A 17,717-nucleotide genomic window follows, 5' to 3' on the forward strand; every position below is an offset into this window, starting at 1 on the left:
TCACCAGCAAAAGTTATTTTTCAGTGGAGAAAACAATAGAGATGCTGTTCTTCCAAAACCAAAAGTGCATCCTGAAAGTGGTTCAAAACCTGCATTGACTTCTTAACCAACTCATGCTCCAGGGAAATAGGCAGTCTCAATCCACAGAAATCACTGGTGCTGAAGATGGAAAGCTTGCATTCAAACAGCCCATTTCCCTTACAAAGGCATGTCAGCCATTTAGTACCTTTTCCACTGTTCTCTGTTTTGCCTATTTTTCAACATGACAATCTATTGTGGCTCCCATCACCTTCTTTGAATGACAATCTAACAGCTCTCAACTCCCACTCTCAATATTAGACGCTACCATTTCATTCAAGATAAAAGAAAAACCAGAATTTCCTACCTGCAGCAATACCCATCTTCCCATCCACAGATACAGCCACTGCTGTGCTCACTGTCACCACTTTTGGAAGGCCTCCTCCCTCTGTCAAGACACAAAACCAGCAGGCTTGGTTAGTTTACATGCAGCAGGATTCACATCCAGATCAGTGCATACTTATGCCTCAGCCCTGAAGGATCCAAGAATTTGGAGGACTGCATCTTTCAAACCAATAAGCAACCTAAAAGGCTAATGAGTAGACTTGTTTCTCTCACAATGAAAGTAGCATCCTTGGCATAAAACATAGAGGACTGGCCTCCTGTGTTTTGGGCAGGTAGAACTCCTCTTAGGCTGGAAGATTGCTTTGCTTCACACACCAGCTAAGCTCTGTAGGCAGAGAAGCAAGACAGGGAATTCTGGCATTGACCCTTGCACAGCAAAGGCCAGGCTTATACCCAGCTCTGTTGCCCAAGTCAGGCTACCACTACAAACTGGAGACAGACACGATACTCACGGGTACTTCCAGAGTGCATTCCATTTTAAAAACAAAGTCTTCTGGGATAGATTCAGCTACCTAAACTTTGTTATGCCCAAGGGCATCCCTTTTATCATTTAGCTGCTGCTTCAAGTGTCCCTGTAGGTCCTGTGTCACATTTGCCAGCCCCACACAGATCTTTCGGATCCAACAAGGCATTTAAAACAGCACAACTGGATAGATTTAAGCAACTGAACCCCACTTGCTGTCTTTGCTAGTGCAGTTGTTTCAGCCTGCAATTGCCCATGTTACATTAAATAATAATAATACAGAAATGGAAAGTGATTAGATTAGCTTCAGCTGGAGCACCTCTTTTGAAACTGCCAGGGGACAGTTTGAAGGTCAGCACAATCAATTTAGCCTACAACTGACTCCTTGCTTCCATGCTGTATGGAAAACTCTTGCTCAGACGGATGGATCAGGGATTCTTTCCTCTCCCAGAGCTACAGCATTTTGTTACTGTTTTCCACTTCTGCCGTCATCACTCTTTTTGGTACCCAGCATGTCCTGAGCATGATTCAGTGGCTACTGCAGTTTAGCCTGGAGTCTCTCTCTTTTTTTCTTTTTTTTTTGGACTGAAGCCAGATTAGCTTGCTCAAGGATGTCAGAACTAGTAAAGCCCTTGTGAAACAAATACCCAGCCAACTTATGCTCACGTCTTGAGCCTGATCCTGCCTTTATGGTGAACCCCAAATTTCTTGCTCTCCCCTAGGATGGGACAAATAAGCAAAATGCACATATTGTCCCTTAGAAAAACAAAGGAACAAACAAACCCAGCACACACACAAAAAAAACAACAAACATCACATGACACATCTGGACTGCAGAGCTTTCCCTTCTGTTGTCTTCTCTCCGGGACTTTTGGACACTGGATGGAGGTACTCTGGATAAATTTTTCTGATGACCTGCAGCCATTCCCTGCTGGACTCCTCACCAGCAGCGAGGTCTTTGGGCTCTTCCCTCTTATGTGACAAGAAGAGCATCAGCAATGAACCCCCCTGTCACACCATGGGCATACACTGGCTCATGCGGAAAGCATGGAAGGGGTACTTTGGCATCTAATCAGCAAGAACTTCTTAAGAAACTGGGTGGCCTGTTCTGACTAAAAGGTGAGGCACCTCTGCTTCTAAGGATGTCAAGTGAAGGGCTCAGTGTCTGCTCTGACAGTGGAGCACAGTGGCTCAGAGGAACTGAATATTATTTCCAGGCACTTCACAGCCATCTTGTATGATCTCATGAATCAGTCTCACTAAGCCCAGCTGCTCACACCTAAAGAGACTAATAATCTCCTGTACATTTTAGAGAATAAGGTCTTCTGAGGCAGGCATTACTTCTTATACAGTGCCTGGAGGGTTTCCGGGCAAATGGGGTCCTGGACTTGATTGAAGTTCCTGACCAATAGCAATGCCACACAAAAAACATAGGCAGCTTTTATTCTGCCTTTATCTATGCAAAACTACCTGCAACTGCAAATAAAGCCACATCAAGCCACAATCCCAATGTTTAGCCAGCAGTGACTACTAGGGCCTGGATAACAGCTATCCTAGGGAGTCCCACAGGGTGTTCCTGCCTGTTTTTCTAAACTGTATTCCAAAGAGCAAATGCTGTTGCGTGCAGGGGAGTAAAAGGTCTCTCCTGCCATGCCTCCTCCTCCTCCTCTTTCTTCACTTGCCATTTGAGGGAGACGTAAGGGTGCTGTGCAGAGAGAGAGGCTTTGGTGGAAGGTTTCAAGTACTTTCTCTTCCCATCCCTCTCTCTTTACATCCTGGTTCATCTCCAGCCTCCCAGTCTGGTTTTCTCTTTGCTACTTGCTTTCCCACCCACCAGCCTCCCACCACTGTGCCACAAAAAGCTTTACCAGCTAAAGTGCGGAGCTCTGTGACAGAGACTGAGTGCTAGGGGCCAGGGAGGGCACAGAGGGGATTTCGCCTTCTGTGTAGGAGTCTCACAACAGGGTCTTGTTTTGATTTTTTTTTCTTTCTAGGCTCTTCTGCTCTCTTCCAGCCTTTGAGGAAGTCCTGGCTGGCTCTGCAAGCTCACAGGAACCAACACCCTAAGCAAGAGACACTGAAAAGCCAATCTTTGCTTTTTCTCTTGTGTTTGAGCTCCTTTGCTAAGGAGGAAATGCCATATTTTAGTAGTGTGACGGAAAGAACATAGGGCACCAATGAGACACCCTCACCAAGAGAAAACTACGGATAAACACTCCTCCTGTTTCCCTAACAAACCCATCCTTTCCTGTAATGGAAAGCAGTGATGGAAAAAAATGACATCCTCTAAAGTCACTTCTTCCTGAGTCCCTGCTGACTCCTCATCAGACCTGACTGTGAGCCTGATGGTTCTGTCCCTCTGCCTTTACGCAGGGTATACCAAATGCCATGAGGCTGGACCTCAGTAATTCCCACTGTGCAGGAGTGGCAATAAAGGGATTGGGATAAGCGTGGCATTGGAAGCTATACATGAAAAACTTTCTCTTCTCTCCTTTCGTGTTCAGGCTGAGGTTACCTGAATCATCTTCTGAAACTATGCTGTAGATGAAGCTCCCGGGGGGATGCTCAGCTGCCCGGCGATACCACAGAGGGAAGTGGTCCATGGTGAAGATACTCTCCTTGTCCTTCCGAGTCAGGAATTTCCTGCCAGAAGAAAGCAGAGAGCAGCTTTTTGCACAGGGCAGCTCTCCTCGGGGCTACGCTGCAGGCAGCCCCCCCGGGCTGGACACCCCCTGGAGGCACCTCAGCACCTGCCGCTTCCCCTGCTGGGAGACCTCCGGGCCACATCTAACCCACAGAGGCAGGAGCCAAGTTTCCCGCTGCTAACCGCTGGGGCGCCTCAGCCTCCCCGAAGGCAATTGACAGCGAGGGAGAACCCCCTCCCCTGAGCCGCCATTTTCTGTTAGCACCCCCGCCGCCCCGGGGCCACCGCGGCCGCCGCTCCGCCGCCGGCTGCCCGCCAGGTGCCGCTGTTGCCCAGGCCGAGGCCCTCGGCGGCGCCGCCGCCGCCACCGCCTCCACGGCGGCCCCGAGGCCGGGCGAGGGGAGGTCGGGGCCCCGCGGGGAGCCCCACAGCCCCCCGCGGGGAGCCCCACAGCCCCCGGGCTTGGTGGCTGCGGAGGGCGTCCGGGGGCCCCGAGGCACGGGAAGAGGTGTCCCCCCCCCCGTCGCTCTCTCCTCCGGGGTGCACCCACGGGTTATGCTGCGAGGGCACCGGGCAGGGCTGGGGGTGAAGAAGGAGACGCTACCGGCATGGGCAGCCTTCGTGGCTGACACACCCCCTTTGTTTTCAGGCTCTCCTTTTGCTATATGTTTCGACATAACAATAATTACTCATTTATGCAGTTCCTTCCTTTCAGGAGATTCCGAAAGTGCCTCTCCTGTGATAAGCAGGGATCTGTCATTGAAATGTAGTGACTGCAACCATTCAAAAGCACTGAACAACACTGTGTGGGGTAGGGAATCATCATATTAGCTTCCTTTAGCACGTGTTTTTTTCTTCCTTGTCACCAGATCCTGACTGTGCTGAGTTATCCAAGACTTCCTCAGAAACATGAAGACTGTGGCTGTCAGGGTGTGCACGTCAGGCACAATGGAGCTCTCTGCCTTGAATATGCAATTTGTATTTGGAGAACTGGGAGACAGCGAAACACCTGCCAAAAAGCTGAGGACCACCACCATCCTGTTTTGTTCCATCTGCTGGTGGTGCCTTTGCAGCCTGTCCTTTTTTACAGAAGCTTGGACCAGCCTGCATGTTCAAAACTCAACTAAAATGAAAACTGTGCCCTTTCCATGTCAAAAACCTCCTCTGAATATGTACTTATGCCTTTAGGGAGAGGACAAGAGAATGAATCATATGTGACAGATGTCAGTCACATCGCTTAATGCATCACTGGAAGGCACTGGGATACTATGATGGGAGCAATGTAAGAGTCAGAACAGAATAAAACTGGGAGAGAGGAGGTGAGACAGAAAGATCAAACCTAGCCAAGCTGGAACGTCGCTGGGGCACTGGAGTGCAGAGCCTTTACACTGCAAAATGGTCCTGGGGATATAGAGTAATTGTGGACATTTCCTCTCTTAGCTGACTGAATTCGGGCCATAATCAAAGTTCTTCATTTTACAGTGAAATTAATGCACTTTGGGACAGTATTTCAGGAAAAATTCAAGAGGACCAGAGCAACACAAAGGGCCCCTTCCCTGCCTGCATAAATCAGCACCCATCCCACCAAGGTCTTGCTCCTTTCCTTTCTGTTTCTGCATCCCCAAATACATTGCTAAGCCTGGTGGTGATTTCATGCTGCCCCTTCAGAGACACTGAGAGAAATCCCTTAATGTGGATTAGGGACTTACCTGTTGGAAAGTTTCTCAGAGCCCACATACAGGGCACTCCTCATGAGTCCAGCTCGAGTGCCCAGAAATGCCATCTCGACCCCTGCCTCTGTCTCCCTGTGGAACAGAAATATATGAGCAGAAGCAAACAGTTCTTAGAAGAGCCATCCTTCTGCCTGAGTGAGGACCTTAGGCTTAGACCTGTGCCTAGACTGACACCTTTGAAATTTGCTCATTGCTTTCTTTTGGAAGGAGGATGTGAGCTGTTCTCCTCCTGCTAGCCCTGCTCTAGGCTGCCTGCATGTAGGCTGAAGCGAGGGAGAGGGACTGCAGGGAGAATATCTGTCTCAGGCAAGCACAGGATGGGCAGGGTAACAGACTGACTCTGTAGATTGATTTGGATGTGCCTTGCTGGAGTTACTAAGGGCACAGGTGGGAGAGCTACATGGTAGAGAGTCTGCTGCAGCGTGGTGGTATGGCACAACCTTAAAGTAAGAGGTGTGTGTTGGTGTTGGCTGTTTAAGGGTGTGTGCACTGGTATTTGGGTGTCCTAGCATGATTGCTCCTGGCTCAAGCTCCATTAGTAGTAGGGATACTGGTAACTGAAACAGGGACAGGATTCCCACAGACACACATCTGTGAAAGTTGCAGGTTGTCTGCTGAAAGAAGATCTTTGTTCACCGAATCACTGCTGACCTCCAGTGGAATTCAAACATGGATGGCATTAATATTCTATTACCAAAAAAAACCCTCACCAAACTAAAGGCTTACCTGAGGAGGCCCAACCTGCTGGAGTCCACTCCTGAGAGACACTTTTTGAGCTATCCATAAAGCTATTTAGCTATTTCTAACAGACTTCTGATCTATTTCTGAAGTTTCTTATATACTTTGAAAGAATCCAGGACTTTTTCAGCTGTTACGTAAGCCCATAGCATCTGGAAATGCAGCTTCAGTGGTGTTTTACCCATACTTGCTTCTCATACACTTACATGGACATATTGAGGGCTAGTGTTGTCCAGTAGGCTTCCATGGGTGCAGTGACCACGGCATCAAACAGCACTTCCTGGACCAACTCCTCATCACCTAAGGAGGAAGGAGAACAAGAATCAGGAGAGAAATACATATGTCCCACTAGATGTCTTAGATACTGAGCATCTGCCTGGACCAGGGCACTGGGGCTACATGGCACAAAGAGAGACCTCCCCTTGCAGGGTCGAGAACATGACCTGCCATCCTGGATGGAGGAGAGCAGAGGAAGAGATGTAACAGCTAAGATCGCAACAATGGTTCCCCTGTAAGCTTAGTGGAAGGACTTAGGTTTGAAAGTGTCAGCAAATGAGAGGCTTTCAAATGAAGTTACTCATCAGACTTTTGCTCCAGCCTTCTTGATTGAACAGTCTATCTATAGCCATTGCCTCAGATCCCTCCCTTGACCTTTATTCTGGGTGCGCCATAGTGAGGATACCAGCTACCCCATTCCACTCAAGGAGCTTTCTTCAAAGCCCCTAGTGACTTCTTGATGGCCTCTACTCTGTTTACCTTTCTCGAGATACCATCCTGTGCTAAATGGCATACTCAAAAATCCCCCTTACTCAACCTGCTTCATTTCTATACCACCCTGTTTCCGTTTGTCTCATGCTGTGAGAATGCAGTGGCTGTCATACTGCAGATAGGGATTAATGCATGTTGCAGGCCCTTTCAGTGCTGGTCTAGGCAGAGCCATCCCATCTGTTTCAGTGTTTCTGGCCCTGGTTTCTGGGTTGAGGCCCCAGGTATCACCTAATCCCAACTTCCTTTTGCCTTTATTTGTCACAGCTGGCAGGATCCCTTTCTCCATCCTTGCTATCATTCAGAACTCAGAACCAGAGGTCACCAGCAGATCTTTCCTTCCTCAGGCCCTGTATGCCTAGGATGTGTCCTAATTATATTTCTTTTTCCTCCACAGCCCTTAAAATCTGCATGGTTCTCCTAGTCAGCTCTTCCAAAACTTTCTTTCTCCTTCCTGTCTTCTTCAACTGCTACATCTCTTTTCAGCCTTTTCAAAACTCAGCCAGGAGTGGTCTGTTCACATGGTATAATAAAGAAGCAATTATCGGATTACATTTGTTTTTAGTTTTAAGAGATCCAAATCCTTGTGTCAGAGGTTTCTGAAGCATTATACACAAAATCTTGATTCAGCACTTGGCACAGCTAAGAAGGCTGAAGCCATGGAGGGTGAGGTGAACCTAAGGACATCCTAAAGCTAAATTCCTGCAGGGAGTTCCCATGCACAGCTGCCCACCTCTGCCCCTCAACAGAGGTCCCGCTCTGTAGTGGTGCTGCATCAGCTGCTTGTATGCCTACACTTCACCTGGAGAGCGGGACCTGCTGCAAGGGGCGAGTAGGGAGGATAATCATTCTGTAGCATTTCCCCCCCCCCCCCCAAAAAAAAAAAAAAAATCAATTACTGATTGTCTTTGGAAAACAGAATTAATAACCTTTTTGTGAAAGAATCCATCTGTCTACACGGCACAGTACAGCCCACGGAGGATGCTAGCTGGGGCCCTGGGGAGCAGAATAGTGACGGCAGCTTTCTGCCTCCTCCTGCCATCCTCTAGCCCAGCTGGTTGGTCTGTCTTAAGCATGGTGTGCAGCCCCCACCACACCCCATTCAAGCCTTTTGTCCTTCGCTATTTTCTGTGCTGAGACCTTCAGTGAAGTTAAGTTATGTGACAGCTTTGAAATTGAAAAAAAAAATCCTCTGCTGGAGACAAGGAAGTGGATCCTCAGCTCATTTCCACCTGTGAATTAAGCTGGGCTTGAGTTCAGCCCTGCCTGTGGGAGCAGTTGCCACGGGAGCTCAGTCTGACACCAATCAGTTTCTCACAGTCCCCGCTCGCCCGTGAGGTTACAGAAAACCCCAGCAGGGCCCTTCTGATGGCCAGCACTCACATTCCAGGTCAGGTTCCTCTCCCGTGAGGAAACGGATCACAGCCTCCAGCTGGCTGAGCTTCCGGTGGTCGGGATCGATGTCCGTGATGCAGTAAATCCTGGTGGGGGGAGAAGAAGCCCAAAAGGGCAAAAAGAATCACAGTCAAATGCTCCATGACAATAACAACTGCAAACAAAAATACAGTGAGAAAGCTTGGGCTGCAAAGGTTTTGCTGTTGCTGCATGCCATGGCCACACAAATCCTAGAATGTGGCTCTAAGTCAAGCCCTACCAATAAAACCAAACATTAATTAATCTAACTGCTGCACTTAGTAGGGCTGCTGGTATGTTCTCAAGCTTAAGTTCACAATGCAACGTAGTTAGCATTCCCAAATCCTTTCTGCAAGGTTATCTATATTATACACTGAGTAGTGTGTGTACCTGTGTATCTCTACACAATAACAACGTGATGGAGAGACCTGAAAAGCAGGGGGCCACATGCAATGCGAGTAACATTGGTTTGGGAGTGGAAAAAAGGAGACAGAGAAGCAATGTGAGGTGAGGAATGAGCTTGCAGTATGATACGGTGTCAGCAAAAACTTTCCCAAGGGGACACAGCTGTAGGACACAGTTTGGGGAGAAATGGGAGAACGTTTTTCAAGTGTGGGTCTCTGTATGATAAAATAAACCAGTCTTCTAATCCTGCTTCAATTTTGACTGCTTCACTGTCAGGACAAGGGAGAGGAAGGGGTTATGAGAGAGAATTACATCTCATTAAGGGACTGAAAGGAATGATTTATGAGCAAGGCCTAAGAGTAATGAATATGTAAAATGTGGTAAGCTGACACCCCAAGTTAGGAGTAGAAGAAGGAGAAGTCACTGCATGTGTCTCAAATGCTCTGCCTATGAAACTTGACAGTGTAATGAGAGGTGTGAAGGGCTGTGGGGCTTCTTGAATATAGTTATTTTGGCTTTGATACAGGCTGGGTTCATGGGCCTGAGTGTAACTGAATGTTGGGTTCATGAAAATCCCAAACCTCACAGCAATAAATGGAAAGTGCCATGCTTTCCCCTGTTTCATATCCAAACCAAGCAAAACCATAAATTATGCATGCTCTTGAAACAGCGGTCATAAATCACCCCCATGTTCACTAGAAATTAGGTCTAGGCTCAGTTCAGAGGAATGCCAACCAAAAATAAGCTAGGATTTTAAAACATGTTTCAGTGTCTCTCTAACCTTGCTACAAAATTCACTGACAGGTCTGACATACTGTGGGTTTTGTAGCACAATTCAGAGCAACACGAGGAAGAACAAAATGAGTTTGAGTACAGAAGACTGAGAATAAATCTCAGGAGATGTTTCCTACCGGGGGATGTCCCAGGCCTTGGTGGGATCTCACAAAGGAAGAGATGGAACTGAGTTCTGGAGGTACCACTATCGTACCCTAAGGCCATCAGCTCTTTCCAGGTGCAGTCCCTGAACAGCACTGCTTTTCCTCTGGGCCACTGAGGGTGGTGAACTCGAGCAGAGCTGCTGGGAACTTTGCCAAAAGCTCATGACAAAGTCCAGCGCCTTTGACAAGATTTCCTCCACTTACCATTCATTCGCTAAAGACAAGTCTGGCTGGAGCAGGTCGTGCAAACCTGAAACCAGATAATACACTGAGTATTAAATTAGGTAGCAGACAGACAGATACAGGCTGTGAAGAAGTAAAGCAGTAAGTTTCAGAGCAGCTACCTTGACCTTTGGGACAGTGGGGCTGTTCCAGATTCACCTACCTTCCTCCACAGAAGTGTTCCCCAGCAGAATGTACTCCCCGTGTCCCCTGGACAGCACAACCCCCAGGCTGCACGCAGGAGGGAAAACAGAGGGTTTGTCAGCAAGGGTGGGGTGTAATCCCAAAACACGACACTGTAGTGACAACCCTTAAAGATGTTAATTCCCTCCACAGCTATTAAAGAAAAGAACATCATCGAAAGAGGATTAAGTGAGATCTGATTGCAGCACAGGAGGGACCTGTCTGTAGAGCTGTGAGATGTTTTTGGTGACAACATTTTTGGCCAAAGTTGTAAGGTTCAAATCAACAATAACATGTATCAAATCTATGACAATTTCAAAACATTTTGGATGTGGAAAAAAACACAAAAAAGTTTAGCTTGATTTTTTTATGCGATGTTTTAGCATTTTCAGTTTACAATAATGTTCTGTTTAGAACCAATACCAGCATATCAAGCATTCAATGGAAATGAAAACTGAAGATATCTCATTTCTCTGAAATGAAATGATGTGCTTCACCTAAGGTGTTGCTTTTGGACTCTGAACTTCAGATAAATAATTTTTTAATGATTATGGGAACAAAGAAATCAGTTATTCACACTGCTCTACTCATGAGTCATGTTTTATGACCATTTTAAAGACCATTTTCCCACCCCTGATGGCAGACTTCAGATGCATTGTATTGGTGACGTGTGAGCCCATGCTCACCTGAAGGGTGTGCCACTGATGTCCGTGAAGAAATAATCATTGGTGAGGAAGAGAACTCGTTTCTGGAATGAGAGCAGGAATAAGAGAGTGAGAGACTGTCTGACAGATCAAGGCCATAGCAGTGATGGCGACCTGGGATCTACATCCCCAGGGATAAGCAGAAGCGGGTGATCATCACCAACACTTTGCACTCATCTAGGACTGTCCAGAGACAGGAATGAATATGTGGAATTCAGCATATTCAGCAACTCGTGACTTTCAGGGTCCATGCAGCCACCCTGTCTTTCCATCTAGGTCTTCGGTTAAGCCTTTCGTTTCTCTAGAGGTAGGTGGGAGGAGAGGCAGGATGGACACCCTACCCACTGCATGAGTGGGCAGCTGGGGACAGCTCTCACCACTCCTGTGGGAAATGCTGAGATTCCTGACACTTCCTTTCATGCCAAATGGGGACAAAACATTAACATATTCCAATTTTGTTAAAAAAAAAAAAGAAAGAAACAATTTACATTTTCAAATGAAAAAAGTGCTGATTCAAATCCAAGACATTTTGATTCACATGAAAATATTTGTTTCAGCCTGACATTTCAACTCAAGACATTTCAGATTTTTGAAAGCTGCTTCAGAACTTCAGCTGCTTGCCAGACTGGCCTTTTCCTGTAGGAAAGTGTTGATTTCAGTGGAAATCTTTTCCAAAGGAGAAAAGTTGTTGGAAAATTTTTATTCAACCCTTATGGCAGTATATGAACCCTAATATGTTTAAAATCCCAGCCCCAGCCTGAAAACGAGGTGAGAGGATGTGTGTGGGAGACGGAGTGAATACAGAAAGCTCACTGTTCCCTGGGGAAAGCCATGCCTGCTCTAACCTGCTTGAGCTGTGCAGCTGCAGAAGAGGCACGATGCACAAAGGGCAAAGCCAGCACCAGCTCCGCAGTGTGCTCCGAGTTAGTGCACATGGCAGATGGGAGATGGAGATGGGGTTATTGTTTGGTGAGAAGGTGGCAGGCAGCTCAGCTCCTTCTCTACGCTCTTTTTCCCTGCATGGCAAATGTGTACTGCAACACAACTGGAGCAGCAGGGGCTGAGTCTTTTGCTCAGCTGAGATGTACCAGCATTGCCATGGCACCCCCAAGCAATATGGCATGGTGCTGTTTTGGTGGCTGTGGGGAAGGTACAAGGGGTACTGAGCCTCCATTTCCTTGTTTCCAGAGTGATCTGCTGGGGGGGAAGGCAGGGTGAAGAAGGAGGGCTTCAGCAGGGCTCGCTCTGTTCTTCCTTTGCTCCGCACACACTGCCCCTCTTCTGTGCATGCAGCCACTCAGCACTGGTGCTTGTGGGAGGCAGGCAGAGCTCTCTTTCTGCAGGATGGGAAAATGCACAGCCTCCCCAAGACAGCTGTAGGCATCGCCACTCATCCATGGGAAGGGGGAGCAGCAGAGCACCCTGGAGCCAAGGAGGGCTGAGGACAGCCAGGCAGGACTGTGCCACATAGCACAGAGCGAGGGAGAAGAAGAGGACATGGGCACGCAGGGTGGCTCAGTACCAGCACCGGCGGTCTGGGAACACATGTAGGTCAAGTGTTGGTATTGCAGCTGTTCTAGGCAGCCACTCCTGACTAATGGTCTTATCACTGGTTTGCCACAGGCCTACCCATTTGTCCCCTAGCTGAAAGCAAAAGCAGGTTTTGCCACCAGATTTCTCTAATGACTGCCCTTTGTCTTTGGACTTTATTTTTCCTTCTCTATCTCACTCTGCTCTCAATACCTCCCTGAGATCAACTTGTGGAATTTCTTCTAAGTGGCTGACAGAATAATTCCTATCTGCTTCACTCAGCCCTTCTCTCTGCTGACTGCCTCATGCTCTCTGTTTCCAGGCTCTGTCAGCAATTTCTTTGTTTCGGCTCCTGCTCTGCTTCATCAGCTACCACAGTACTAGTGGGAATTGCTAAGTTTCGCTTCTTGTCCCTGCTCCGCATGTATTCAGATAATAGTAAAATTGTGACTTGCTCAGCTTCAGTCTGCTATTATGCTTCATAAAGCTTGCAGAGTTGCAGAATAAAACAGGTAATATCTCTTACCAAGGCCACTTTTTGTTGTCTTTTTTTTTCCTGGGTAGGGGAACAGAAAGATATCCCTAAAATACTGAACTAAAAAGCCATCTTTGGATGACTCAGAAGGTATGTTATTGCGAGTGCACAGAGAAAAGGTGAGAAAAGAGGTTAAGTTAGAGAAATAAGCAATCTAGACTTACAATGAATAGATCTTGCTTTTCTGACAGAATAACAAAGATAATGGATGAAGGGAATAAAGGACATGAAATGTATCTGGGTTTATATAAAGCACTTAAAACAGCTTTTCATGAAATTTTATTCTAAAGACTTAATTAATGTGGGCTTAAATAAGATATGAAGTGAAACAACTGCAGTATTGAAACCAGAAAGAAGCAGTAAACAACGGTGCATCAGGAGAAAAAGATCTATTGAGAGAAACAGACAGACTGTATCTTAGGAGCCATTTTGTACAGTGATATGTAAGATAAAATAAATCACTGTTTCTCTGTATACTGAGAAAAAGTTCCAACAGCTCTAAAAATTAGAAAGATGGGACAAAAAGAAGTGAGATTCAGGTTAAAAAAAAAAAAAAGGCAACTGGAAAAAATAGCTAAGAAACATGGAAACCTAAAAAACAGGTAAGAAACATGGAAAATGGGGGGTTGGAACTAGGTGAAGGAGGGTCGGAACTAGATGATCTTTAAGATCCCTTCCAACCAAGCCATTCTGTGATTCTGTGAAACATAGGCAGTAATTCTGGGTCAACTGTGTGATGGAGAAAAATTTGAAGGGACGGCAGAAATGAAGTTTGGGGCTTCCTGTTCAGAAATAACCAACTGCAGAGAAAAGAAGCTCTCTACAGAGCAACAGGGAAACTGTGCTCAAATAATTCAGTGAAGCTCTGGTACTTGTGTAAAAGAAATGATACAAGAGACAGAGGGAATAGAAATAATTGCTGAACTGATTGGACTGAAACGTGTGCAAGTATTTCAATTGCAGATGTTGGGGAAGGGCAAATCCATTGACATTTAATAGTTGTAAACAGCAAAAATAGAGACAGATAATTTAAAGTCTAGCAATACAACCATCCAGGGGAAACAGAGGGGTATCTTCACTGGGAAAGAGCATAATCTCAACAGTGGCTGAGTGCTTGCTTTATTGGAATTGGTGCTGACTGTGGCTTAGCATGGGAGCAGCTCAGCCAGCCTCATGGCTGAAAAAAACCTGTCTACAAAAGATGGAAAATTTTCCTCAAATTTGGAAGACTTCTGGGCAGTTAAACTTGCAGGACTCTGGAATACTTCCTAAGAGGAAATGATGGAAGCCAAACTCTTTGGGAGAATTAAATAAACCCGAATGAAAAAGTACCAGTGAACCTAAATGTACAAGTCCATTTTGCACTGATTCCAAGGGAAGATGTATAACCCTACATTAGAGCTGGTAGGGAACCTTCAGAAGTCTCCATTTCACTAGGAGTTTTCATAAGATGCTTGTAAATATTTGCATAGAAACTTAATCCCGAACTTGGATAAAGAAAATCATTCTGACAGAGTGAAGGACAGTTTTCTTGAGTGCTTTTGGGTAAGGAAAGGGAGACAAAAAAAAGCCTCCAAACCTTTCTGTCTAGATCAGCTCAACATGTCTTCCCCTGCTCTAAACTCTTGAAGATCTCAGATTCACTTCACAGCCCTATAAACAACGAACAACATGCTTTTTGGCTTTGTCTGGACAGAGTAGGGAGCTGTGAGACATTTCCAGCACCTTTGCACACACGGAATGCCGGTAGTTATACAGAGCACTTCTAATGACGTTCTATTTTATGCCTTTAGCACATGTGTTATATATGCGGTGAAACAATAAAATCCTCACACTCTGAAATGCTGAGCATTAAAACCACATCCTTCATGGTTCTTCAGCATCCATTTCCCCTCCCATCCCTCCATGTGACCCAAGCCTGATAATTCCTTACCCCTTTATCCACAGGGACCTTCACATCCATGGAGAGGTAGCCTGTTTCCCCATTGATCATGGCAGTTCTCAGCTGCAGAGGTGAACGAGATCAACATTAGCATCTCTGGGCAGAGCAGGACAGGAATTAATAGAGCTGCTTGACATTAATATACAGGGGCTGTGACAGGAAAGAGTGGCTGTCATTTTTTTTTTCTCTTCACAGCTCTTTCTTGCTTCTTTTAAACTGAAAACCTGTTCTCAGTGGTCAGGATCCTTGTTCAATCAGTAACATGGAATAATAATGGCTTATACTGAAAGCTTGTTGATATGTCTTTTGAGCTAAAGGAAAGGACCTGGAAGCTATGAAATTGACAGTCCACATTTCAGACCTCACCATTTGGCAGCCAGAAAGTCATTAGCACTGTGCTCTGAGAGCCTGAAAGAAGAGACACCTGAGAAACCCGCTGGCTCCCCCAGACTGAGTACAAAGCTCTTTGGCATCTTTTAAAACTGATTTATAAATTATAGGCTGCATTCAGCACCACTTCTGAGTTCAGCAAAGCAGCTGTTTAACACAGCAAAGCAAGGCTGTGTGATAGCCAGGGAGGCAGTGAGAAGACCACTTCGTTCAATTCAGGTTCCAAAGGCAAAGTGTAGTTTTCACAGTGACTCCCAGCCTCTTGCAAGAAAGAGCCAGGGAATTTTTCCATAAGTGGAGAGGGTTTGACTTCAGGTCCAGCCTGCCAGAGCATATCAACCTATTGCTTCAGCCTGGATAGAAAAAAAAGGTGGGAAGTAGCTTATTCATTCACACAAATTGCTTCCGTACTTCCAGAGACAAGCTCCCATTCAGGTGCTGGCCAGACTCAACTGCAGTTGCTTTACAAGGCCATAGCTCTATTTTTTATGGCTGTTTGATGTGGGTTATTTACAGACCTAGAATATAAAGCTTGTGTTTTCCAAGGCCCATGTCTTGGAAATCAAAACACTGACTAGTTCTTTAACTCCTTTCTTGCTAAGAGAGTTTGACCTCCTGCCAAAGCCACGGCATGCTCTGTTCTGGTCTGACGGCCTGCAGCAATTTCTCTGGGTTCTGGGTTTAGTTCGGTTATTGCTGTTTCGTCCATATCTTCTCGAATGCCAGCTGTCTTTCCTTGCCCCATGAGGCAGTGGAGAAGTAAACCAGTGGATATGAGATCTCTTTGGATCTCCTCAGCTCCAGCTCCAGGCCTGTGCCCAGCGCTGAGGTGACAGTGTCTGTAGATCAGTGCCACAGCCCAAGCTTGCTGCTTCTTCCTTGACAGCTTCTCCTGCATGGAGAACTCAATCAGCCACAGTCCTGGTGTCTGGGAGTCCCTGTAATGCTCAGTCCTCATTACGCTGGACACTGCTGGCAGCAGATGGCCTTCACTTTGACAAATGCCTAACGAAGTCTGGATGGAGGAGTTGTCTGCTGCTGACTCCTTTTCCCCATCCACTCGTGTGGTTTCAAACCAACACAGACATACGGTTTACCTGGGGGCTCTCATAACATCTAGGTGTTTGGCCACTCAGTCCCAACTTCCTTGCAAGCTAATTTCTTCTTCAGATGCTCTGTCAAGGCTGAAGAAACTTGTTCAGGTGTCAGCTCCCAGACTGCTGGGCAGGACCCCGCAACCCCTGTTCCCCTCACACTGAGAATAACCCTGTGTAACTTTAAAAGCAACCTCAAACTTCCTTGCTGCCCAGCTGCAAATAGCACTGTTGTACATGAATTTCTATTTTGCAGACAGTGCCGTGTTCCCTCCCTTTTTCTTTTCAGCAGCTGGCTGTATTACACATCATTAGCACTTGGGCATATTTTTCCAGTCTGATTTTGCTGGTTATCAGTGTTGCTGAGATTATACTGCAACTGATGTTGAGTCTGTCATTGATCTAATACCATAGCTGCAAATCTGAGTGTTGAAACGTTGGCATCTTTCTGCTGCAGTGGGTGTATCTTGAGAGACTCTCAACTTGCTGAAGTCACACTATCAGTGACTGCAACCTTTCTTTCTTCTGGAAGATGCAGTACAGGAACACAAAGTGGCTTTTTTTTTGTATGCCTCTTTTGATATATGTATATATTTCACTCTGGATAGTTTTATTCTGATTGCCTAAGGGCAGAAACCTTACACTGCATCATATATACATTCAGGTATCAATGCTTTTTAAAAAAAAATTGTTGTAAAATAGCAAACTGTAGAGAGGAGTATCTCTAAAAGTGTCTTCAGTGGCAGAGCTGCTAGAAGACATTAGTAAACCCAGATAAAGCCATAGATAACCTGTCAAGTCCACTGCATGTAAAATCTCATATTTTTGTCTTACTTTCCACATCTCACACACAGTCCTGCTGTGCTTTCTTTCTCAGTCTGCCACCCTTCCACTTGCTGAGTTCTGCTGGCACGACCTTTTCTGCTTGCCCTGTGCTTGCGGCAGTAGCTGCTGTAATCTTCTTGCTGGGCACTTCGTTTGTCCCACCTGTTTATGTGATATCTATAGCATCAGATCCCTTTATCTCCGCGGTCTCCCCTGTAATCCAGAAGCATGCATCCCACAGCTAATTCTATCTTACTCCAAATTATTTTCTTACCTTAGCATCTTAAGTAGCTATTCTCTCCTAATTCTTCTGAGTAAAAGAAAGCCAGCTACAGAGGAACCTCTCTGCCTTCTCGTTGTATCTGGGCACCCAGTTCTGAAACACTGCAACATGCAGTCGTTGAGGTACACACTGTTTCTTGCTTACCACTTTTTAATAGTTTCGCTTGAGAGAGTAAAAAGGGGATTTTCTAGTCATTTCCCTTTGTCAGCTATTGTTTTCAGTGCTTCCAAAGATGTGCAATAAGGTGTTTCCTGGAAAACTGCTTTTATTGAGTGTCTAAGTTCCTTATGCTCTTTGTCTATTATCAGAAATGACTGCAAAGCTTAGTCTCTTTGGAATTGCACTTTCTTTCTTGTTGCAGATCTCATTAGTCGAGTGGTTTCAGCTGTATCTCACATACTACACATATGGGCAACATCATGGGATGCCTCCATACTACTGAGCTATTTTGGCTTTGTGTTAAGCTGTGTCCAGAGGTGCATCTGCT

The 17,717-nt window shown here is 46.1% G+C and overlaps 1 protein-coding gene across 1 annotated transcript in view; it reads right to left on the reverse strand.

The window, feature by feature from the left end:
* CACNA2D4 (calcium voltage-gated channel auxiliary subunit alpha2delta 4) overlaps positions 1–17,717 on the reverse strand; it is a 120,034-nt gene that overhangs the window by 61,440 nt on the left and 40,877 nt on the right. The window contains exons 18-26 of the mRNA XM_040562681.1: positions 14,630–14,701; positions 10,614–10,675; positions 9,908–9,975; positions 9,727–9,772; positions 8,150–8,247; positions 6,208–6,301; positions 5,240–5,335; positions 3,402–3,529; positions 386–466 (exon numbers count right to left, since the gene is read on the reverse strand). Coding sequence (XP_040418615.1) covers positions 386–466; positions 3,402–3,529; positions 5,240–5,335; positions 6,208–6,301; positions 8,150–8,247; positions 9,727–9,772; positions 9,908–9,975; positions 10,614–10,675; positions 14,630–14,701 — 745 coding nt within the window. The remainder of the gene's footprint in view (positions 1–385; positions 467–3,401; positions 3,530–5,239; positions 5,336–6,207; positions 6,302–8,149; positions 8,248–9,726; positions 9,773–9,907; positions 9,976–10,613; positions 10,676–14,629; positions 14,702–17,717) is intronic.

The sequence above is a fragment of the Cygnus olor genome, chromosome 1 (assembly GCF_009769625.2).
Source record: "Cygnus olor isolate bCygOlo1 chromosome 1, bCygOlo1.pri.v2, whole genome shotgun sequence".
Classification (NCBI taxonomy): domain Eukaryota; kingdom Metazoa; phylum Chordata; class Aves; order Anseriformes; family Anatidae; genus Cygnus; species Cygnus olor.